Genomic DNA, 26,167 nt, shown 5'->3' with positions numbered 1-26,167 from the left:
ATCTTTAAAATGGGAAGTATCGTATGACAGTAACACCTCAGTTTTCTGACAAATTGATTGCCACGTTGATATGTCTCTAAACAGGAAGACAGAGATGTGGCAACACCAGTGTGGATCATACCTCAGACCCAACCGGTCTGTAAACAGTCTCAGGAGGTTACAGCCTGTAAGCGTTTAACTCAACCATAGTGTGGTTAGTTTAGTGCTTGGTAAACATTTAGCTCTTTACATATCATATCCAAAAAACATATAAGCTGTCTTTTTCTTTCTTAAGAGTTGACTGAATCTATAAATATAGTGTCTGCGTCCTCTAGATGATCTGTGGAAGTCATTGATAAGGTCCTTTAAAAGTTGACTTATGTAACTTGACATGTAAATTATTGACATATAAATTATTTGGGAAAATGACATCAAATATGGATATTTTCTTTTCTGTGTTTTAATCCATAATTTTAAAGGAAAAGTCAATCCTTTAGCAATATTAGAAAGAATATGCTTTCTGGGAAGAATGAAGGTCAAAAAGGTTTCATTTAAAACAAAAAAAAGTATAATCTCTACCATTCTGGCAGACAAATTGTTGACATTAATATGTATAATTTAGTGCAGTATATTGATTTTATTTTTTGTGATCCAAGTGGACACCTTCAGTCATTAGATGACGTAAGTATCAGCCACGTTGTTCACTTCATGCCATTGCAGTGGCTCACTGTGGATTATTTTTTCAGTCTAAATAAATATGTGGTGTCTGTTTAAATCCTTTGCCCATTTTTTAATTAGGTTGTATGCCATTTTATTATTGAATTGTAAGGGTTCTTTATATATTCTAGATACTAGACTCATCAAATATATGATTTGCAAATATTTTCTTTCTTTCTGTAGGTCTTTTCATTTTCTTGATATCCTTTGAACATGCAAAATTTTTAAACTTTGATGATGTCCAATTTGTCAATTTTTTGTTGTTTTTGCTTGTCCCTTTAGTATTATATCTAAGAACCATTGCCCAATTCAAGGTCAAAGGGTTTATACCTATGTTTCTTTCTAAGAGTTTTATAGTTTAGCTTTTACAGTTAGATATTTGATTCATTTTGAATTAATTTTTATATGTGTTATGAGGTTAGGGTCCAACTTCCTTCTTTGGCATTTGGATATCCAGTGTCCCAGCATCATTTGTGGAAAGAGACTGTTCTTTCTGCCTGGAGTGTTCTTGGCACCCTTGTCAAAAATCATATGGGTTTATTTCTTGACTCTCAATTCTATTCCTTTGTATATGTCTGTGTTTATTACAGGACCTCACTATGGTTTTTTGTTGTTGTTGTTTTTGTTTTGTTTTTTGCTGAGGAAGATTAGCCCTGAGCTAACATCTGTTGCCAATCTTCCTCTTTTTGTTTGCAGAAGATGGTCCTTGAGCTAACATCTGTGCCAATCTCCCTCTATTTTGTATGTGTGTCACCACCACAGCGTGGCAGCCGATGAATGGTGTAGGTCCACGCCCAGGAACTGAACCCGGGCTGCCAAAGCAGAGCACACTGAACTTAACCATTAGGCCACAGGGCTGGCCCCCACTATGTGTTTTTTGGTCAGGAAGATTGGCCCTGAGCTAACATCTTTCGCCAATCCTCCTCTTTTTGCTTGAGGAAGATTGTCATTCAGCCAACATCCATGCCAGTCTTCCTCTACTTTGTATATGGGACACCACCACACCATGGCTTGAGGAGCGGTGTGTAGGTCCATACTTAGGATCTGAACCCACGAACACAACCAGTATGCCATAAGGCTGGCCCCCACACTGTGTTTTAATTACTGTAGTTTTGTAGTAAGTTTGGAATCAGAAAGTGTGAGTCCATCACCTTGTTCTTTGGCAAGACTGTTTTGACGGTTTGGGGTCCTTTGCTTTTCCTTGTGAATTTTAGGATCTTTTTTCCCTCATTTCCACAAAAAAGGTACTTGGAATTTTAATAGGGATTGCATTGGGTCTATAAATCAATTTAGGGAGTATTACTATTGTAATTTCTTAAATGAAGCTTTAAAAACACTATAACCACTTAAGGAGATGTCCACCCTGAAATGATTCCACTTTGACCCTATTCAGGAGGATGAATGTTTAGAAGGAGCAGAAAAATGGATTTAGCACACTGTCACCTTTTACTCCAAATTTTGGTGGGATTCAAGCAAATTTCTTTGTGAGCTTTTCCTTTATTCATGATGACTTTGACACATCAGTGGTTTTTGTCTGTTTTCTTGCTGTTCTCTTGTGTGTTGGGGGGGAGCACCTCCACCAAGTGGGTGAAGCCTGAGGCAAGGCCTCCCACACCAGGCTCTGCTGATGCCTATGATGATCCATTGTGGTTCTAAAATTTTTTCTTAACTCACCACTTATGTATGGCCCTGTGATTTGAATCAAAGCCCAAAAAGAAATCCTAACGAAAATGACTGGGGAGTGAAGTCAGACCACAGGGTGGCTGCTAGACTGCTTCCTGGCATGGAACCCTACAGCAGATGTGTCCTGATTTTTTTGGTAGAATCTTGGGAACAACCAATGATTTTAGACTGGAACAAGAGCTGGTTATTTTGTTTTTCACAAGCAGCTGCCTTCAAAGTTCATATTTAAAAAGAGGAGGAAGAAAATCATAGTATATTTGCCACCCTGAATATAGAGATGCATTCAAATTGAGGTTAATTTTGAAATACATCTCCACAAAGTCTAAGTGGGAATGAGATGAATGTGTTTGCGTGTGAGACAGAGTTTGGAAGGAATGTTAATTTGCCTCTTGCTATTCAACTCTGAAACAAATTTTGCACTGTATTCCCTGAGTAAGCTTCATTACTCTTTGTTAACGGTTCTCCTGTCATCTACACTGTGGGCTGCTTTAGAAAGTAAATTATAGAAAGTGAGGTAGACTATCTCATCAAAAATAGGAGATCAGTCTGCTAACTTATTCCAAATTTTGAGGCAGGTGTCCAAACAAATGTTGACTTGGTATGAATCAAAACACTCTTCAAAAAGAGTTTTGGACTTGGAGCGAGAAAGAGGTGTTCAAAGGGCCAACACCAGGATGTCACTTAATTTCAAATACTGTTGACAAATCCATTGACTGGAGACAGTGGCTTTAAAATAGCCTATTTAATGTGTTTACTTTTTTATAATTGTTACTTAGTTACATGTGCTTGTGAAAGCATGAATTAAATCTTATTATTTCTTTGAAACAGCAGTGGTTGGCTACTTGTATTGTCTTGTGCGTGTCTCTGTGTCTGAGCTTTTGGTTGGAGGGGCATTTAGATGAGTCTGCCCATCCCCTCAGAGCAGATAGAAGATCTATGTTCAGCTCCCTCTATAGCATCCGACTTGGGAAAGCTGCTCCTAAGGCCGGTAGAGACCAGAGACATCCCATCTTCAAGAAGGAAGACGGGGCAGCCGTAGGTTTCTTGCCTCTCAGAAGCAATAGCCTGAGCCAGCCTGGCCTTGCCAAACCATTTATTTCTCCTCTTTCACAGGCTGTAACAGTGAAATTCTTAGGCTATAGCGAGTTGCTTCTGAAGCTTTGCCAAGATATGAAGGAACCTCCTGGGGTGTGAGCAGCAGAGAGCTAGGGGTGCCAAAGGGAACCTATCATATTAATGTGATTATACTTAATTAGCATTTCATACTGTTTTTTATTTAGAAAACTCTAGAAGCAAACCAAATTTCACATTTGGGAGGGAGTTGAGAGAGATTGCTATTTGAAATTCTAAATTAGTTATTCTTTCTCAAAAATCTGCCTTCATTTTCTTGATGATTATTGAACCTTGAAAAATTAAAGTGGGTTTACTCTCAAATGATGGTTAATATATCTGATAGAAAGCAAAGTTGACAAACATGCCCTTTTTGATACGACATACACTATAAGAAAAGTATCATGTATCTAGCTGCATTGAAAACTTAATAATGTTCATAATATGACCTCTCTTTATTATATTAAAATTTTTTCTTAAAATTAAAATTTTTTCTTCATTAAAATTTTTATTCATCTGATGACTATGACAGATAACACATGCTTCTTGCCATTTATAAGTTTCCACTGATACCAATAAGCTGTTCTCTAAAATTTTTATATAAAACTTTAATAGTAGTTATAATTCTTAAATTGTTAGAGTTTTCTCATATCAAACAGCTTTTGTCAAATAAAAAACTAACTTTATCATTGCCTCTGAGATATCATTACGTAAATGCCTTAGTTCTCAGTCATCACTCTAATAATTTGTAAGGGAGTCGTGGAGACTTTTAAAAGTGTGTATAAGGTGTTCGCTTTGGCAACTCATATACTCAAATTGGAATAATACAGAGATTAACATGGCCCTTGACCAAGTATGACATGCAGATTTGTGAAGTGTTTCATATTTTTTTATTCCGCTTATATGAGGTACCTAGAGAATAAATTCAGGGACTGGAAGTAGAATGGTGGTCACTAGGGCCTGGGGGGGATGGAATGGGGAGTTTGTGTTTAATGGGTACAGAGTTTCAGTTTGAGAAGATGAAAAAGTTCTGGAGATGGGTGGTGGTAATGATTGCACAGCATTGTGAATGTACTTAATACCACTGAACTCTAGACTTAAAAATGGATAAAATAGTAAGATTTATGTTAAATTTTACCACAATAAAAAAAACTATATATATATTTCATTTGCCATTGTAAATAGCAAGGAGATCTAAAAATTAATCGGGGATGTAATAACTTTAATAAATACGTATTAAACACCTACCATCTTCCAGATTCTGTGCTTATCGGCAGATATATGGCAGGTATAAGGCACAATCTTTCCTACTCAAGTAACCTAGAATCTGCTTGGGGAGACTGGATAAACAGAGTTGAGCGAGGCTGCAGTCATTAAGCTGAGGGGTGTTCCCTTGTCTCTTGGCATTAGGTAACATCATCCAACAGCAGTTCTTTCCTTCCACCATCACTCACTAAAGATTATTAGAAAAGGGGGGAACCTTGGTTTTCAGCTGGTTCAGCCAAGTCATTTCATAGGCTCAGAGAAACTGTGATATGCCCAAGGTCATACATCTGATTAATAGGGCTAAAGACCAAATCTCTTCTGATGTCTCTGTATCCAGTGGTATTTGTTCTGCCTCGCTGCTGATGCCAAGTTAAACAGAACTGGGCTTTGGAATCTATTTATTCAACTTCAGCAACTTTTCTTTGAAAATGTTATGGTTGCAAGAAATGTCCCTCTTTTAGCGTTTGTGATTCAGTAATGAGATGCTTCCCAAGCTCAAAGACTCAAGACCCTTGATACTAAGTCAGTGTTAGGATCCTTATAGAGGGCATGAATATCAGCCACATTGTACATCTTGCTGGATTTCTGTGTTACCTTTGTATTCTATATCTGCTTGGAAATCTTATGCCAACACATGGAACATGACAACAGACATGCCTTTTTCTATGTGATTATTGACGTTAGATTTTTCTGTGCAGGATAGACAAACATTTCTCTGAAAGCATAAAGTAACAATCCTCAGCCAGGCCTTGACCATTTGTAAGGGATCCGACGTAGAGAGTTTGGCCCTGTGACGGTTAATGGCTAAAGCTCTTCCAATCAGACACATCATTCAGTCATCATCTCCCAAGCCAGGGCAGGGAATCATTTCATCATGGTGAGGCACAGTTCATGTGTTGCCACTCCAAGCTATTTAAAAAAGGGACTAGAAGAGGAAAGATAAAGAATTTAATGAAAGATTTTATGAATGTCTTTTCTAAGTTTATATTATTACTCTGTTGTCTTCTTTTTTGATGACTTTACTCTTTTTCCTTTTTTTAAAAAGTCTTGTTTGATTTTCAAAATAACCCTGGACAGTCAAAGCAGATTTACTCCCTTTATTCTCCTTCATGAGCTTAAATTTCCGGGGAAACTGATCTTATGTCCACAGCCCTGGATACAGTTACTTATGCTGTTCCATCTGTTCTATGCCTACAAGCCCACGCCTGATCTTGCCTATTGAAATCCTTGTGAGCTTTCAAAACCCCAGCTCTCATGTCACCTGCCCCTTTAAATCTTTGTTTAACACAAGCGTCTGTCCTCTCATATAGTTTATGTATTACATGTGTCTACTGTTGCTTTGATGTGTACGTGTCAGCTGATTGCCACATACTAATCTTAAACTCTTGGAAGTATGACTCTAATCTCATGTGCATGTGTGTCTCCCAAAACAAATTACTAGGTATTTATAAGTAATTAAAAATACCTGCCTTCAAAGACTTTTTCAGTTGGAGCAATGGTTCTAAAAGTGTGGCCCTTGGCCTAGCAGCGTCAGCATCCCCAGGGAACTTGTTAGAAATGCACATTCTCTGGTCCTACCCCTGATCTCATGACTCAGCAACACTGGGGTGGGAGATCAGCCATCTGTGTTTTAACAAGTTTTCTGGGTGACTCTGATGCATGCTAAACTGAGAATTACCAATTTAGAGAATATTCAATTTACGAAAAGTTAATAAATAAGTGAAGATCTGTTTTGGCACCCCAACAAGCCAATTAAATTTACCTATACTATTAACTTCTAAATCTACATGATAAAAACTATATGCCACAAAAAATGTTGGAGGCCAAAACCCAAATGAATTCATGTGTTAGATTAATTCATAAAATACAACAGCTCCAATTCACAGACAAAAATACATAATTGGGAGTAGTCACAGGTGAAAAGATAACACAACTTCTCATGACTAAATAGTACAAATCAAAACATAATTTTTAAATTATCAAATTTGTAATTTTTAAAAATCTGTCATACTACTGTCATGACAAGGGTAAGTGAAAAGGAACCTTCATAAGCTACTGATCCGTGTATGGGCATAACCTTTTAATGGGATTATTTGACTCTATCTAATAAATTAAAATGTACAGTCTTTTCTAATTTAGCACCACAGTCCAACAGATGTACATTATTTTATATTTCTATCAATTTTTGGTTCAATGCCCTTAAAATTGTAGGGAAATTGCAATATGTGTTGCTGGCTAGAAATGCAACATTTCAAGAAACTGAAGTGAAAATGGTCTAAGCTACCAATCTAAATGGTCAGTGGAAATGTTAGACTGTCTCTGTTTCCTTCTTTCAAGATTTTATCCTCTACCATAACCCTAGAGCTCTCAATTTCTATGTAATTCTGGTAAAAAGGAAGGAGATACTGCCTAATACACGATTACTGCCCTCCCCTATTTATTAAGGTAGTTGTCAGTCAAAACAACTTCTAGAAGTTCTTGGCAATTTTTTTGTAATGTTGAGAAGGAAGAGTTGGAGTAAACCAACCAATTTTAACTGTTTTGAGGACAGTAACAATAACAGGAAGAGCCCCTCAATTTTCTGCTAAGAATCAACCTAAACAGTTTTCAAACTGCTGTTGGCAAGTTATCATGAGGAGAATAGAAAAAAGAAGCTTTTCAAGAAAAGTAGGAGTAGGTGGAGGCTGAGGGAAGAATCTTTTCAAGCCAGTATTTAGCCCTGCCAGATGTGTTTCCATTTTATAAGCTAAGTCTCTGCTCCTTTTCTCTTGCTCTCCTTTTGTCAGAAAACTAATTTCTCGATGCTTGAGTACCTTCTTTTCCATCTTAAGGGAGAAGCTGCCTTATACCTGAAGTATAAGAAGAGAAATTAAGGCAAGGCTGTGGATTTACTAAAACAAATTTATCAAAACAAAAAGGGGAGAGGGGGCCTAAATAGCCTGTAGATTAACATGGCATCCATAAGTCAATCAAATATTGTATGAAAGTGCGAGAGAGGTTTTGCTTTCTAGATCTCTACATGTTTTGCCAAAGCCCTTCAGAAACCAAAGCAGGTCTCCAAAACTTGGGTGTGAAAAAATATAATGCTTTTTCTTTAAAAAGAAAAAAAATAGTCAGAGCGGAATTGGGAGCCCTCTGTGGAGGGCTGAATCTGGGTGTTCTAGTTTTATATAAGGCCTTATTAATCTGGATTTGAGGTTCTTGGAACCCACTAATTGGGAAGCTAGTGTGACTAGCTCATTGACTCCAGTCATAGCTTGAGCTTTCTTTGCTGCCCTATGTAATTTCTGCACCTCTGTGCTATCAGCCAGCAGACAGAGAAGAGTACTGGCATTTGCTGATGTCATCAGTTTGGTTGCTGTAAGTCCTTGGATGTGAAAGGCACCTGAGGGCTCATCCAAAATTCTCTTGGGAAAAAATGCACTCTCTTTGGAAATTGTTATTTTGGAAGCCGTTGTTTCTTAATGTGTTCTTGGGGTGAAGTGAAGAACAATAATTTGGAGGAGGTCTTGTTAAAAATACAGATTTCTGGGCCCCACCTCTGACCTACAGAAACCTGCATTTTCCTTATCTCCCCAAGTGATCCTTAAATATTCAGAAGTTTTAAACCCATGCTTATATGAAATAGCAAAAACATAAGGATTCTTACAGACTTAGATTATATTTGTATTTCTATTGGTCTTGAACATAGGAGAATGGCAGTTGTCATTGAAAATTAATATATTCTGGTAAATAGCCATGTGAATTTCTAGTGGTGCTTATTTCCAAAGGGGTGATTGTATAAGATACTAAAGTGAAGAATCATCAACCTTGAAGTTCAAATGCACTGAGAATTTGTTTAAGTTTGGCAGAATGGATGGCCATGTTTTATTTATACAAGTTAAGTCTTCTTATTAGCTGTGAAAAGGGATTGGCCTCAACTGCTTAGTAACTTTGATTAACTACATCTAAAAGGAATAAACAATACAAACACAGGGCAAGCTTCAGTCGGAAAATGCCATCTTTCATAACATTTTTCCCATTTGCTGTTTTATTTATTCTTTCAGAAATTGTGAATCTGCTACTCTATTTACCACAGGCCTTTTCTCCCTCTTTAGATTCTTTACTTTCTACCATTTGTACCCATTTTACTTAAAGAAATTATCCATTTAGGCTCTCTTCAAATCCAAAGTGATATCATTTTTATAAGGGATGAAAAGGGAAATTGATAAAATACGCCAGGAGTTGTCAGCCTTGTAAATGACAAATGGTAAAAGCATAATCGTAGAGGATTGTCAGAGAGCCAAATGTTAGCTCAGGAAGGATGTGTCTTCTTAGAAAAATGACCAAAAAATTACCAAGGAAAGACATGCTGAGTACCAGCTCCAGGTGGCAAACCTGAGAGTCAACTCACTCCATTAAGCCTAGTATATGTATTTTGTAGCTTATACAGGAAAGCAAATTATATTCCTCTGCTTCTTGAGGTATCTCATGCAGTGACTTGACGTAAAAATCACATACCTTCTCCTCTTTTGTTCCCCCAAAGCAAATAGACCACAGAACTGCAAATGTCCCTGACATGTGGGCAAATTGTCATTTGGATTTTTCCCTTCACTTGGAGTGAAGAAAGGTAGCAGAGGGGAGCATTTGAGAACTTTCTTGACAAATGGCCATAAAAAGTAAAGAACATTGGAAAGCCCCAGAGGTCAAGTACACTTTCAAACTGAGTCACATCTGAAAAGATCACTTTCTTGTCATTTCTGTGAAAGGAACAGGACATGAAATTCACTGCACACCCTTGGAGACCCATTGGTAATTTTACACTACTCTTCTCATCTTCAGCTATCGCCTTTTCACAAAAACTAGAAGAAGAAAGATATAAAAAATCCCTTAGAAAAAGCTGTCCTGACCTTTGCTTTCCTTTTATCTGGGTATCACTAAGTGGGTGTCTCAATCAGCTTGGGCTGTCGTAACAAAATACCGCACACTGGGTGACTTAAGCAACAGAATTTTTTCCTCTCAGTTTTGAAGGCTAGACATCCAAGATCAAGGTCTCAGTAGGTTTGTTTTCTCCTGCGGCCACTCTCTTTGACTTGCAGATGGCTATCTTCTCCCTGTGTCCTCACAAGGCATTTTCTCTGCGAGAGTGAGAGAGTTCTCTGATGTTTCTACTTCTTAGCAAGGACACCAGCCCTATTGGAATAGGGCCCCATCCTTATGACCTCGTTTAACCTTGATTACCTTCTTATAGGTCCTGTCTCCAAATATAGTCACATTGGGGGTTAGGACTTCAACATATGAATTTGGGGGAGAACAACTCAGTCCAGAACAGTTGGCTACATAGTGCTTTTGTATAGATCCAGTGTACCCCCTCTTCAACATTCCTCAACTGTCATCCATTTAGTGCACATGGGTTCTTTATCCTGAGAAAGTCAGGGGAGGCCACAAAAGACGTTTTTCTGCTTCTGCACCCTAAGTCATTGAAGCTAGGTTCCTCTTCAACAGCCTTTATGAAAGTCAGATATAAGACCTCCTAGATATATAAAAAACATACACTTGACATGGACAGTTCTGATGGAATTTTAACATTTGTTTTTCACTAATTTATCCACACTCTGATCTTTGTCTCTGGGTCGCTAAAGCCAAGCATTCTCAGTGGTAAAGCATAAGGACAGACCAGAAAGTATAACAAAGGTTAGCAGGATAAATCCATAACCAGGTATTAGTAGCCATGTTGTCTTATATCTTGAGCCAAAGGGTCACAAATAACTTAGAAGTTCCTATTAAACACTCATTCTGGAAAAGATTTACTCCAGTTATTCATATTTCATACAACCAAAAGTGAAAAACTTGCAGGCTACTGGAGAAGTTTTTGTTAATATCTAAGTTGTCGAATGTGAACTCTAAATTGAAACTGATACGCTAAATTTCGTAGATTACTCCAGCTGTCCCAGCTTCCCTCAGTTTAATTGCTGAACGTAGGTATGACAGCAGACTCAGTTCTGGCATTAGAGATGGTAGTGTTGTCATCGGCCTGGAGTTAGTAAAACCTGAAACCTGCGAGGCATTTGCCATGCATTTGGTGCCAGGGACAGCTCAGCTTCTGGCTTCGTAGAGAGGATGTGACAGGACCTCTGTGTTGACGAGGTGTTTGAAACTGAGTCCCTTCCACTTCCTTGCTGAGCTTAAGGGTTGACATTGGCATCCAAAATTCCCACGGTCTTATCAGGATAAGACATACACCGTTGAAGGTCAAGAAAGGGAAATGGCTGGTATTCCCTGTAGAAAGGAAGAGAGGAGCTGAGAGCTGAAAGGAAGGAACCATTTATTTAGTCTCCACTAAAACTCTTTCTGCTGGTCAGAGGGAAAACATCTCTGTACTAAGGGGCTAGATTAGACTATTAGATTACAGAGTTCTTTATTCTTCTCCCCAATCTACCATCTCAGCCTTGAATAAAGGGCTCACTAAGAAACCACATTCTACTCCACTGTGTTTATTATAGCCGGAAATGGTTATCGTATCAGCAGATGGTTAAGATTCACTCATATGGGTAGTGTATTAGTTTTCTAGGGCTGCTGTAACAAATTACCACAAACTGGTTGGCTAGAAGTCTGAAATCAAGGTGTCCACAGACCATGCTCCCTCTGAAGGCTCTAGGGAAGAAGTTGGTTCATTTCTTTCTCTTGCTTCTGGTGCTGCCGACATTCCTTGGCATCCCTTTGACTTGTAGCTACACCACTCTAGTCTCTGCCTCTGTCTTCACATACTGTTCTTCCCTTGTCTCTGTCTCTGTTTGTCTTCTCCAATATGACCAAAAGCCACCTTACTCCAGTAGGGTCCTCCCTACTCCGTACTGGATTGAGGGCCTACCTTATTCTAGAATCATCTCATCTTTACTTGATTACATCTGCAAATACCCTATTTCCAAAGAAGGTCCCATTCGTAGGTACTGGAGCTTGAACGTCGGTATATCTCTTTGGGGAACACAATTCAACCCATACCAGGCAATTTTTTTTTTCTTTCCCTTGCCTTCTACAAATCCAAAATATTGTCTAAGTTTCTTTCTAAAACACTATCAAATTTAAGTTGTAGGACTGCAGGTCTTGAATTTATGACCTCTTCATTTAAAAAACATAATTTCCATATTTAATTGGTTCAAATTGTGAAAGTCTTTAAATGCTTTTCATTTGCTTGAGGCTGATTAATGAGTAAACTTGTAAACCATGGCTGTTTTAATTAGTCAGGGTTAATTAATGTTTACTACACTTGGAAGATGAAAAGACATGGATAAATGTACCATAATGTGAATCATTTTTTAATTTGTTCTTGAAGCTTAAAGTATATCTCAATAGAGATTGCTTACATCACACACACAAAAAGCTGTTGGAGCACTATTGTAATTAGTACGGAAGGCTCTAAATTTTGAGGTGAATTAATTACATATTATTGAAGATGGTCATGTTTTAATACTGTATATTCAGAGAAAGGTAGTTACATTTTTTAATCTGATTATGTAAAAAAGGAAAGAGCAGAAATCTCAGACCAAATTGATAACTCTTTATATAGTATATCATAATTCGAGACAAGGTCTGTTTTTTGGGGTTTTTGTTTTAGATTAGCTCTTAGCTAACATCTGTTGCCAATCTTCTTTTTTTTCTTTTCTTTTCTTTTTCTTCTTCTCCCTAAAGCTCTCCAGTACATAGTTGTATATTCTAGTTGTTGGTCCTTCTAGTTGTGCTGTGTGGGACGCCGCCTCAGCATGGCTTGATGAGCAGTGCTAGGTCCATGCACAGGATCCGAACTGGCAAAACCCTGGGCCGCTGAAGCAGAGCGCGCAAACTTAACCACTCAACCACGGGGCCGCCCCTGTTTTTTGTTTTTGTGTTTTTATTTCTGAGTTGAGATTTTTTCCGAGCAGGGTAGAGGAGAGAAAAGGTTAACTGTGCTGAAATGAAGATAACATTTTTAAGCAACTTTTTTAAAGAAAGGAAATGACTAGAATTCCATGTGAATTTTCAACAGGAAAAGCATCAGGGGCTTGGATGCGGTCTAGAGCTGAGACTGGGACGTGTGGAGATTAGAAACAGTTTGGAAGGAAAGAACTGGGGCAGGATCTCCCATTTGAGGCCATAAGCTGGCCATGCTGGGAAGCAGTTGCCTCAGGCAACAAAATGGATGTTATCCATTCTTGGTGAGGAAGTGGCCATCTGGGGTAATTTTCTGACACATTCAGTGGAACACGCCTTCTGGCACCAGGATTCCTTCTGGCACCAGGATTCGTGGTTTGCTAGGGTAACTTAAAGCAGAGCTGGCCTCAGTGCTCCCACCGCCATTTCACTTCATCATCGTCTGAAAGGAGAGCGTATCTAAAGTCAAATTAACAAAAAGGTTGGATCTACTTTATTTTACATCTCACACATAATTTTCTCCTTTGTTCTCTGTGAACAAAGAAAAAAATTGCATTTTTTTGTGATCTCATGGATGCGACTATCGAAATGATTTGATTTTTTTTAAAGCCATAACTCTTTATTTGGATAAGAAATACTTTGCTCCTTATAGGTCTTAACAGTAACCACCAATCTGATGTTATTGTTAAACACTACAGTTAGACACTATAAAGAATTTTCAGCAAGGATGTGGCACTTCATTGTAGGTATAACTGTTTGCTATCTAGCAGAATTCAATATACAATAAATCTGGGGGGAGGAACCTAATGTGGACTTTTTTCCCAAAACACCTGCAGAATTCTGCTAAAGTCTGGAAACTCCCATTTTCCTGTCCCTGCTTCCCTGTGGGCTGTTTCAGCATAGACATGAGCTCTCCATGCCCGTATTTCTAGTGGCTCCAGGACATCTCCACCATGATGTGTTGTAATATCGCAAATTCAGCATGTCTAAATAGAGCCTGTGTTTCTCCCCTTATTTGCCCTTCTGACAGACAAAACTCAGGTCAAGAATAAAAACTATTACCAGCCGTCCAATGGCACCTCTGCCCTGTCGTGGTCACAACCTCCCCTCGCACCCTCCCCCACACCCCACCAATGTAACACTGTCCTTCTTTGGATCACTTTCTTAAATGTCTTCCTGGTTTTATCACTTTAGTGTACATCCTTAGCCACTATCCTCTTGTCCACTTTTTAATGCTGACATGTCTCTTAAGTATCTTATAAGCCCCAGGTTTCCCCTCCATCTTTTTCTTTTCACAATTTACCTATTTATCAACTGCAGGCCACTCAACCCACAGAATTCCATAGTCTGGACTGTGCTCATTGCATACTCCTGGTGCAGGATATCCCTCTGCCCTCTGTATCCCACAAACTAAAAGGCCCTGGCTTCTGTCTAAGCTGCTTCCCTTGTCACTTCCCTTGTGCCTCCACAGACTGAAGAGTGACAGCCCTGGGCAGCCCATCCTCTGTGCCTTGGGCTGTGCACCTGTGTCCACTAGGACAGCATTCTCTTTTCCTCAGGAAATCTATAATATCATTATCCCCAGCCCCGAAATCCAAGCTTGTTTCTTTCTCACTCTGTCCATACCCCTTAGCGTAGCACTTGTGTGGGAATTATTTTTAGGCCCATCTTTCCTCCAGATCATGAGCTCTGAGTAAAAAGAAATTGCCTTGGTTATTTTGTACACTGGCCTGGAGGACAGTAGGATTACCGAATAGTTGAATGAATGAATGAGATCATTAATGAATGATAAAGTGGTTTTATTTGTCTTGGCTCCAGATCATTTTCCTTCAAGTGAGTCCTTTCAGCCTCTCCCCCTCCTGCACTGTTAGTGCTTCCCTGAATACAGACACTCCTTCCATCTCTAAGCCCCAAATGCCAAGCACTTTCCATCACCAGGCTCGGTTTGCCCACACATTGTTAAGGGATGGCGTGAACAAGCTAATGCAGAAGAAGAAAAAGGACCATTGCTCTGTCTAGAAAGGTTCACTGGAGAGCAAATTTTGTGTTAAAGAAAACACAAATAGGCCAGTATGCGGAGGAGCACAGAGGGTTCGGTGTGGGTTTTTAAATCTACATAAATAAATATTTCAAATGAGCGAGCATGTCTACAGAGATGGTGTGCTGTCTGCAGGAACAGAAGCTCATCTCCCATTGTGATGATATATATACTGTGCTGATCTTATCCACACCTGACTGTTCCCTTTAAAATTATCACCATAAATCTTTTAGGCTCTTTGAGTGAAATTAACTATAGATGCTGAAAATCTTCCTTTCTACCTTGAATTAACCAGCTTTGCTAATCAATACTTTACCTCCTTCTAAATGTAGAATTCTACCAATTAAGCATTAATCAGATATGAATCAATTAGAATGCACTTTCTTCATAGCATAGCAGAGAATGATTGCTGGCTGTTGAGAGGGGCAGTTTTTCATTCCTTTGATTTCCTCCCAGTCTGCCCCAGGATCTCTTTTATCCAGGTAGGAAAGACTTCTCTTACAAGTTTAGAAGAGAATGCCGGTCAGGCAGAACCACTACTGACAGTGTGCAGGTTGGACAGGACACCGTTTTAGGGCATCATTCAGACTCTCTGTCTTGTCATGTCCAGCTGAGGGTACAAGTTGGATCTGAAATCCAGTCTACACACAGCCTGACAAGCCAGGTGCCCTATATGTGATTTACGCCCCAAAGAAAGCATCATGTGGGCTAGTAAGGGCCCAGCCTTATCAGAAATAAGGGTGATGTTTTAATCTCTACCTGGCGTTTGTTAATTGGTTCAGAGATCAGAGCAAGAAAAGGAGACATCATTGGCTCCCAGAACACCCCAACACCAGCAAGCGTGTGGGCTCAGGTTGTATACAGTGGCCAGAATGACTTCGCCTTTTTAAAAATATATGCAAGAGCAGTAAAACTGTCCATTGGAGTATTATCAAATAATAATAATCATCTTCCTCATTTTACTTTGGTTTGCTCACTAAAAGAATTAGCAGTTGTTGAAAAATGAAATATGATAGTGCAGATAGCGCAAACCTCAGGTTGCATTTTTCCAATTTACTTAATATCTAAGAGTTTACCTAGAAGTAAAAACAAACAAAAAACCGTCCCAACTATGCAGAACAACCTACCAGAAAATCAAGAAATATGTACTGTAGAATGAAACTGGAGAAAAATTCGCCCTTGCCATTCCACCTCTCTCTGTCCTCAAACCGTATCATTCCACCGCCAAGGGCCTTCTGCCTGCTTCAGTAACCTTGCAAAATCGTATTCCCATTGACTATGGTCATGAAAATTAGATAATAAAGTGATAGTGGGAAGAGATGAAATAATCAATTCTGTAAAGGATAAAACTATTTTTTAAAAAATACATCATTCTTGTTATCTCTTGTGGTGAGATTGCAAGTAAATTACTGTATTTCTTTTGTTGTCTACATTTTTTGTGCTGAATTTGTTACTCTTGTAATTAGTGCCAACTGTTAGATTTTTTTAATAAAGAAAGAATCACAGTAAAGTTCTAGCTTATGGTGCAAGGGTTAGGCTCTTAAAGACAGGTTTGAAGAGAGAATTTCACATAATCATAATTACTTTGAAAATCCTTGATCCCAGCCGTGAAAGTACACATCTCTCAACTGGCCCAAGACAGCCAATTTTTCCTCCAGTCTGTGAGGAGACAACTGTTTCAATAATTGACTTAAGGGATATGAGACATAAAAGGGATTTGGGATATGAGACATTAATATAATAATAAAAGGGATAAGGGATATGAGACATAAAAATCACCTTCATTTTTATTTTAATTTGCACAGGATGTGTAGTTTGTATCTGTTTACGTTAATAGTCATATATGTGTTTTCACTATATATTGACTGCACAAAAACATCCAGATAAATACAGATTAAAGTTGGCATTAGAGTTTTAATGCCTCCGTACTGAACTTTTTGTTTTAATGTAATCCCAGACTTAAAAGTTCTGAAAATATTACATAAAATTTCTTTTTTTGAAAGTAACTTGTGGACATATTGGCCCTTAACACATAAATTCTTCACTATGTGTTTCCTCAAAACAAGAACATCCATTTATATACACGAACTGTAACCTCAACACAGCACCCTTTCAGAGTTCTTTCTAGAATATGGAAACTTGTTTTTCAGTCTAAACTTTAGGAGATTTTTCCCCTCAGGATTGCTTAGGCTCCTGACAACCCAGGCAGGACCAAGACTCCTAATGTGGTTTGAAATAGGATCAGGACTTTGGCACAAGTTCCACAAGTAAACAAGAAGAAGGAACTCTTTAATCTGTTTTTAGATGCCAGGGAGCCTGGATGACTTTTATCTTGATTTCTGACTGATGCCATTGGTAGATCTCAGTTGTTTGATCTACGTTGTTTGAAAGTCAAAAGGAAATTTGTCTTAAATGCAAAGGGACTTCTTCTGTACCTTCCGTCTTAAGCCAGACAAGTGATTCTTCAGGAAAATGTCACTTGCAATAAGGAATATTCTCACAATTGATGTGTAGCCATGTTTGTGTCCCCTCCAGGGGCAGTTTGTTGCCATCAGTGGACAAAGCACGCTCCATTTAAAATCTGTGCCCCAGAAACTATTAAAGAAAAACAAACCAGATTCAGCCGTGGAATCTGAATTTTGACTGAGAGATTTTTCAAGACTGATAGTTTGAGTAAAACTAGAAAGACTGACCCAGTTTTCCAGAGGTCAAAATAAAAATTAGATTTGTGGGACGGCATTGCTTGTGATATATGTCTGTAATCTTTCCCCCAATTTGGAAAATGTGTCAGTGTCATACAGGGCTGTTTCACTCTCAGCCATTGAAGTGTTCTGGTTATTGCACCGTTGGTGAAAAGGTATATTTGGGACGACTGAGCGTGCAGAATCTACCTACTGTTCAACCATTCAAACAGCTCAAAATCTAAAGGAGTCTAAATTATTTTAAATTTGACTGAGATTTGGTGAAACCTAATGGCAGGTCATGTAGCTATCATACTTAGGCCACTTTTCCAAAGGAAGAGAAAATCTAAAGTGGGAGTTAGGTGTTCAAAGAGGAAACCACTGTTGAGGATGGACTGTCAAAGCGGAAGTGACAGGTCAGGCCTCCCTTGGAGGAGGGAGAAGCGCACTGATGCTCCTGGGGACCACCTGGCTTTTCAGCTCTGCCCCACAAGCAGCTCTGTGACCTTGGACTGTGGCTTTAACTCTTACTTTGGGTTCTTCCTATAAAAAAAAGATACTATTGAATTCTTCCCTTTCTAAATCCATCGAACATAATGTATACAAAACAGGATGCTTATGATGATAGATGGGTCTCTGTTTCTATATTATTAGTTACTAATCAAAGTTAAATAACCATGTCCTCCACAAAATGAAATTTTTCATGGGATCATGAGACGTTTGCTCTAGGAATCAGGTACTTGGGTTTGGATCCCAGTTCTGCCACTTGCTGGTTTTAAATATATTTCTCAAGATGGCTATCACAATTTGCTTAACTATCAATAGTGGTAGTAATCCCACTGTAAAGATTGTTGTGGGTGTCGAATGAGCTAATGGATATGACAACACCAAGAAATGGATGGTGTCATTGGTACAGTTGGTCTCATGCTCTCATGATGTCATAGCATGACACAATTTCATCACAGCATGGCTGTCACACGAGCTGTGTGCTGATCAAAACATCCCAACCATGTACAATAATCAGTCACTTGAAAGCCACAAAGATTCTCCCCCAAATCAGCAGTTCCAGCAGCTTCTGTTCCATTGAACTATAGGTAAGTCCATGCTTCGAAGTAAATTTGCGCGCCAGCTGGGGCTGGTCCTCAGGAGGGGAGAGCACAGAGATGAAGTGCGTCCTCTAGTGCCCTCTGCGCTTTTAAGTACGTTCTTTTTCCAGAGTCTGAACAACACTGACCTGTTTCCTGAACACTTCCCTCCTCTGGCTTCTTTGTAGTTTCCTGCCTGACAAATGGTCTGGCAAAAAAGGAAATTCGTAACTAGTCTTTCCTGTGGCTCTCTGGCTCAGAAATGTTCCCGTGAATGATAGCTTCAGGGCAACGGTGGGGGTTGGGTTCTAAGAACACGACTTGAAGGTGTTTTGGAGTAAAGCTTCTTCAATATTGTTTCTTGGCCGTACTCATCTTTCACACCTTGTTTTGTTTTTGTGTTTTGTTTTGAGGCTTGTTCTGTCTTTTATGAATGGGAGAACTGAGGCCATTCTCTAGTGATGCCTTTGTCCAATTTGTGGCAGTGATCAGACTAATGTGCTTAAAAATCACCCGGGGATCACGTTAACATGCAGATTCGGATTCCCTCGCTCTGGGTGGGACCGGAGAATCTGCATTTCTAACAAGCTCCCAGAGGACACCCATGTAGCAAGAGTATGTAGATAACAGGATTCAAGTGAAGGAGCTGCACAGACCCTCCGTCCAACCTCCTCTCATTTTATGGACAAGGAACACAAAGCTTAGGGAGTTTCAGAGGCCATGGCAATGATAAGGATAATGGACAACGTGGCAGTTATCTGCTGAGCCGTGAATCAGACATGCACAGAACAGCGATTGGAAAATTAAATCTGATCTCATAGTCCTCGTGTGGGCAAAATGCCTAGAATGGATGACAGCAGATTTATAATGGAGCTTCTTGAAAAAATTACTTCCCTTTTACAAATACTTCCAATGCAGCTGTGGCAGTTGGGGGTGGGGGCAGAATTGCGTTGTGCAGAGGTGTAATCCTCATTCCTTTCAGATGGGTAAGTAAATGTTTATTAAAAAAAATAAGAATTAGTCATATGAGAATCCCCTGTTAGGCCAGTTTGAAAGGAAATTTCCATTCTGGGGAGAGGCTGCAGATAAATATACATCTTTCTACCAGGAACCAGAAGAATTAGAAAATAGAAAAAAATAATGATAGCAATGCGGGTTTGATCCTAGACAGAAGAAAAACCAGCAAGCCTTAGGGGACCCCTTGTTCTCACCAGTCGCCAAACCAGACCCTTAATTGTGTGTTTTACGGGGGGGAAAGGCTCAGGCTGAATGTCCTCTCTATGAAAGAAATTCTCCTCCCCACCCCAAATATGTTTAAAGTATGAAGGAAGTAGTTCAGTAATGACAACTGAAGCTTGTAAAAGAAAACTGATTTAATGTTGATAAGCTTTATTTTCTTGAAGCCTCAAATGTAGCAGTTAAATTTTTAGGAGTCTGGCTAGTGGATTAATAATTAAAAGAAGAATATTAAGTGAATTAGCTGGAATTCCTCTGTTTCTCATTCAGCAGTCCTTTTATGAGGCCATTTCTCTCAAAATGAACTATTGTGAAAGTCTGTTGCTTCTACAAAAAAACAAAATATTATGGCCATTTGGAATGAAATCACTGTTGGGTATCTCTTGATATTGCTTTCTTTAAAATACTTTAAATGTTTTCAATGATAGCTAAGGGGTGAGGTGTTTGAGGGTTTTCCTGTTTATTATAAATATGCCTAATATACATCTTCAAAGCATTTTTAAAAGGGCAAGGTGATAGGGTTCATTGTATGTTTAATATTTGGAATTAAATATCTCTTTTTGTTTAAATGATAGGTTATATATTACCATCCTTGAACTTAGTTAACTATTTCCACTTACTTAATCGCAAGGCTCACGTGGGTGGGGATTATAGAAGGAGATATTTGACTCCAGAGGTAACTGCTGCAATTTTGGGCAATAACAAATAGCTTTAAAAAAAGGAGTCTTGGGGAAAACGAGCCTGGTGTCTTACTTTAATATGGCACTTGGCTAATGTAGACGCTTAAAAGCTCTGGAAACCCCCAATATATGCCATCAAAGCATTGTAATAAAATATTAATTGAGATAAAAAGATAATCCATCAGGGCCACCAACATAATAGAAGTGTGGTTTCTGTGTGACTAGTCTCATCTCAGAAATCAAAGATAAAGTCCCACTCAGAATGAGCAATGAAATAATCACATTTGGCCCTGGATTTTTGTTTTTTATCACAGGTGGAATTGCCTAGTGCCAGTCATGTTAGCTGTTGGTAAAATCCTGAGCCCTTAATTATGTCAAAGCAACTGGCTGCATTATATGTTTTATGATCACAAAATCAAATCCTAGCCCAACTAATGCTAATCCATCATTTCCACCCTCTTTATGTCCCTTAAAAACCACACTGAGGGGCCAGCCCGGTGGAGCAACGGTTAAGTTTGCACGTTCCACTTCAGTAGCTCTGGGTTCACCGGTTCAGATCCTGGGTGTGGGCCTACGCAATGCTTGTCAAGCTATGCTGTGGCAGGTGCCCCACATATAAAGTAGAGGAAGATGGGCAAGGATGTTAGCTCAGGACCAGTCTTCCTCAGCAAAAAAGAGGAGGACTGGCTGCAGATATTAGCTCAGGGCTAATCTTCCTCAAAAAAAAAAAAAAACCAAAAACCCACACTGACTTCATTGTTTCCAAATGAGATAACCAGAGGTGATTGTTTCTAAATCTCCCGTGTTAAACTGACATAAAAACATGGATTTCTGCTATTTTGTACCCAAAAAAAGCCTAAGTGCTTTTCAGTCTGCCAAAAATGTATCATTTCTTAAATATTTCATTCTCTCATTGTCTGAAAATGAATATAATAAACCAGGAAAATTAACCACCATGGGGCTCAACATTTGAGTGGCCATTTGGAGAAAATTTCCTGCCAACAGTATAAGAGATAAAAGAGAAAAGAGGGTGCCATGATTTGCTGCAACCCAAAATGCCCTGAATATTTTATGAAATAGAGATGTAAAGTTTTCCATTGTGACAATTCCCTACTCTGCATTTTTTACTGCTGCAGGGTGAGATGGGTACAGGACTCCCTCCAGCTCTCATGCCTGTGAAATGCCTATTTGAGAGGACAAAACCAGTAACTATTCCATGGGGGTATGGGTGTTTGAGTCAGCTTGTAACTCCATGGGAGTGGCAGACGTTATGGAACAGTTACACTTGCAATGCCTGGTTTCTGCATTTACTCTGTGAATGAGCAATCGAATGACGACACTCGGGTGAGCTCCTCCTCTGGTACTGTGGAGACTGGATCGGTAGGGGTGGCACTGGGGGAGGTTGGTGTTGGACAGCCCAGAATGTGGATTTCAGCCCTGATGCTTACTGGCCATGGGACCTTGAAGAGATTCATCCATCTCTCCCAGCCGCAGTTTCCTGTCTCATAAAGTTGTTGAGAGGAGAATTGCAGAGGAGGGGGCATTTGAGCTGGGCTTTGGAGAGTTCCTATAATTAAGATAAGCAGAGATGGGCTTCCCAGGTAGCAGCAAGAGAGAGCAAAGGTGTCCTGATGGGAATGAATGGTCCCCTCTGGGGATAATCTAAGTCATTCAGTCTGAGAGGTGTGGTGTTACGATTCTGACACCAATTCCAGTCTGTGGGTTTTTTCCCCATACCACCAACCAGTTCTCCACCATCAGCTGAGTGTCCTACAATTCAACCCAGTTGTCACACTATCCACCAGGAGGTAGCATCAGATCCCACAGATTAAGGGCTCAGCCCCACAAGACTGCCCCTACTCCCCGCCCCACAGCCAATCTCAAGTCCAGGTTTTCACCTGGGCTTCTGATGACCAGCTGTACATCCGAGATTCCAACCATCTCCTCCTTAGATTTGATTAATTTGCTAGAGTGGCTCCCAGAACACAGAGAAACATTTTATCTACTAGGTTAGCAGTTTATCGTGAAAAGATATGACTCAGGAACAGCCAGATGGAAAAGATGCATAGGGCAAGGTGTGGGGAACGGGCTTGGAGCTTCCATGCTGTCTCCCAGTGCTCCACCACCAAAGCTCTCTGAGCCCCGTCCTTCTGGGTTTTCATGGAGGCTTCGTTGCATAGGCGGGATTGATTAAATCACTGGCCATTGGCAATTGAGCTCAATCTCCAGCCCTCTCCCCTCCACGGGGCTGAGGAGGCGGGACTGAAATTTCTACCCCTCTAATCACACAGTTGCTGTGTCTGGTGACCAGCCCCCATCCTTTGGTGACCTAGGGGCTTTTCAGAAGTCACCACATTAACATAATGAAAGACACCCGTCACTTAGGAAATTCCAAGGGTTTTAGGAGCTGTGTACCTACAAAGACCAAATTTCTATTTCTTACTGTAAATCACAATATCACAGGTGTATGTAGCAAAGAGCTGTGAGCCTCTTGGTTAGAAAAATAAGGTGGGCCCAGATCACAGAGGGCCTTTAACCTCTGCAAAGGAGTTTGGGATTAAGTCAGTAGAAAATGAGGAGCCACTGAAATGGGGCGGAGCCATTCCTCAGTATCAGGAAAAGATCTAGGGAACAGAGAGGGATAAAAATTGGAGTAGGGACAGCAATGAAGTGACCATCCCAATTATCCAGGCAAAAAGTAATGAGGATTCAAGGGAGGTAGGGAATGGAAAAGGGGAGTGAGAAATAAATAAGAGAAAATCCAAAAATGGAATTAAAAAGGAGTTGTTGGTAATATAAGTAGGGGACACAAAGAAACCCAAAGAGTCACAGATGGTTCTGAAGGTTTCAAACCTGTGGCTGGGAAAATGGTTCTAATATCATTAGAAAACTGAAAGGCAGACGTGAGATCAAGGAGCTCTGAGCACAGTGTTGTACAAACTAAGTTCGTGGAAGATCTAAGTTAATAGATCCAGCAAACTCCTAGAAATACAGAAATTAGAGTGGGAGGGAGAAGTCAAATCTGGGGAAATATATTTCAGATTCATCCAAAGGTAGGAATCCTTAGAGTTTCAAGAGTGGATGGGATTTCCAAATGAAGAATTGCTAAAAGAGATGGAAAGAAATACAAGAAGAAAATGATAGGGACGAAGAGACTTTTTAAAAGGGAACAAGAAGAGTTATTCAGAAATGTCATGGGGAACAAACTCAGTACTGTGTGTGAGAGACAAAGAAAAAATTTCCAGAAGGAGGAGGTGGGTAACTGTCGGTAAACGCCACAAAGACACCAAGAACAACATGGTGCCAGGTGGGGCCAAGAGCAGATCATGCCAATGAAGGTTATTCCCTCTCAAGATGAACGTGTGAGCCAGTAATTACTCCAGAAGATCCACTCTTTAGTATAGTAAGGGCTGAACAGAAGCATAAGATTTATCTAAAAGAAATGCCCATTTAATTTATTAAAGCAGACATTGGCTAAGTTATTAGCCATTACCTATGACTATAAGACATGAAAAAGTTGTAAGAAATCTAATGGGGGCTGTTCATCTGTATGGGAAAGGTCATTGCAAGCATCAAATATTGAATTTTACAATGATGCCACAGTGAATAGATATATATTATAACTCAAATTAGACTTCAAGAGGACAGATTTGCTTGGGATTTCATTATTTAAAATAATATCTTGCAGTAAAACTCACTCCATAGAAGGACATTAATCTCATGCTTTAATGCTGTTCTGTCAGATTGTTTTAGTATATATATTTGAACAGAATTTTAATTTTTCAAATTTTTTTTTTGTGGATTTAAAAGAGAACGTAAAGGATGCTAGTAAAATGTTACAAATCAAATTTAAATCCTGATTTTATTTTCTTCATTCTCTCTAGCAATAATGCTAACCAATCATTAGTTTGAAATATATCATACAGTAAACTCTTGACAGAGGTATGATTGGAAAATGAGATATTCTGGTTAATATTATTATTAATAGCACATATGCTATTTATGGGTCTCTAATTAAAAAAAATATATCATACAGAAAAAGCTGGTGAATCTTTGGCAACATAATAGGAGATTCACGAATCTTATGATACCCTGTTTTTAAGGTAATAATTATACTTGATACAAGGTTATGTTCCAAGGTCTTTTTTTCCAGTAAAAATGCATTTCAATAACTTGGAAATTTTCACTAGTCTACAAGAACTTCAGACAAGTCAATTAGGTTCCGTAAAGTTGACTTTGTTTAGTTAGTTTTAAAAAGGCATAACTGATAGCATTTTTTGAAAAGAGAAGTAGCAGAGGAGAAAGGCAGGCTTTTTGGTGTGAGATCACATGAGGAGTGTTGGGAGGCGGGGATGTTAAGAAGAGAAGGCTGGAGCAGAGCTTCATGTCTGCAAAGCCACAACTGAAGGACAAGGAGACTGTTTCTTTGTTGCCTCCGAACATAGATCACGCAGCACCCGGGGAGCCTATGGGGCAGGCAGATTTGTTCAAGGCAACACAATGAGAACTGTTCAAGAATGGAGCAGACTGCCTGTCACTTGTGCTTTTCCTATCCTTATACATATTCAAGGAAAGACTAGGGATTCACTGGATATGTCCTTCCCCTTGAAAGGAATTGTACCTTGCATATTGCTACCACTCTGCCACAAACACCGCACACTACTGATTCCTCTGTGATCACAGGAGCATCTAACTGTGTCAGAGGAAGAAACCGCGATTTAGCTCTTGAGGTCTTTCATCTCTGCAAGGACTGGTACAGCAGTTCAGAGATCAGTCTAGGTCTAAGCTATTCTTCCTGGGCTCAAATCCCACTACAGGCACTTTCTAGCTGTGACTTTGTATAAATGGCTTAATTGCTGTGTGCCTCAGTTTTCATATCTGTAAGACTGAGATGATAATGGTACCTACCTTGTGGCTCTAAATGAGATTGTGCACATAAAGCAGTTAAAGTCATGCCTGGCAGACAGTAAATGGGAGCTGCTGCTGCTGTTGTCATTATTGCTGTTGCTCACCAAAGGCATGGCTTTGTTTTGTTTAGATGAGCTGTTGCAGAAAGAGCAAAATTACTCAGATGATGTCTTGGCCAACATGATCAGCGAACCAAGAATCAGTTATGGAAATGATGCCCTCATGCCGTCTTTGACTGAAACGAAAACCACTGTGGAGCTTCTTCCCGTGAATGGAGAGTTCAGCCTGGATGATCTCCAGCCCTGGCATCCTTTTGGGGTCGACTCTGTGCCAGCCAATACGGAAAACGAAGGTAAGAGGCCCAGGAGAGAGCAAGAACATGCTGGTATACATACATCTCTCTAATGGTTTTGAGTGGTATTTTTTTATAGGAATTTTAAAAAATACTATTTTGTTGCTTCGGGAATGAAGGAACAGTATTCAACTTGTGCTTATGAGACAGTGACCTAGAATGCTCATCTTTGAAGAAAACAGTGTGGTGATAAAATTATGGAAATCACAGTTCACTCTGGAGAGAGTTTTGATGGGGCCTACACAAATGGAGATTTGAAAGGCACAAAAATAGTCATGATTGGTTATTTATTTTGGTGCATTAAATTTCAGATTGCATTAAAGATGTTGAAGGCAAACGTAGAGAACCACTTGTAAATAAAATGTAACTTTGCTTAAGATTTAAGCAATTTTGTATTTAGAAAGTTAAATTTAAGGTAGCTGTCAAAATTAAGAAACACATTGGTCTAAATGCTTTTTCCTGTGATAGGTCAGAGGAGTAAAATTTTTTCTGTCAACAGATTTGTACAATGGATGATGTCTTTTCTTTCACAGGGAATTCTTAGC

The 26,167-nt window shown here is 39.4% G+C and overlaps 1 protein-coding gene and 1 non-coding gene across 7 annotated transcripts in view; both read left to right on the top strand.

The window, feature by feature from the left end:
- The window catches only part of APP (amyloid beta precursor protein), a 253,740-nt gene that overhangs the window by 201,488 nt on the left and 26,085 nt on the right, over window positions 1–26,167 (top strand). For all 6 annotated transcript variants that reach the window (XM_014859018.3, XM_014859014.3, XM_014859016.3 and 3 more), the window contains one exon: window positions 25,401–25,622. In XM_014859018.3, coding sequence (XP_014714504.3) covers window positions 25,401–25,622 — 222 coding nt within the window. The remainder of the gene's footprint in view (window positions 1–25,400; window positions 25,623–26,167) is intronic.
- On the top strand, window positions 4,276–4,379 carry LOC123278392 (U6 spliceosomal RNA). The gene has a single exon (XR_006515754.1). It is a non-coding gene; the product is annotated as a U6 spliceosomal RNA (small nuclear RNA).

The sequence above is a fragment of the Equus asinus genome, chromosome 18 (assembly GCF_041296235.1).
Source record: "Equus asinus isolate D_3611 breed Donkey chromosome 18, EquAss-T2T_v2, whole genome shotgun sequence".
In the NCBI taxonomy this organism is placed as follows: domain Eukaryota; kingdom Metazoa; phylum Chordata; class Mammalia; order Perissodactyla; family Equidae; genus Equus; species Equus asinus.
Note: the sequence above shows the minus strand (reverse complement) of the source record. Positions and strands in the feature narration are given on the sequence as shown.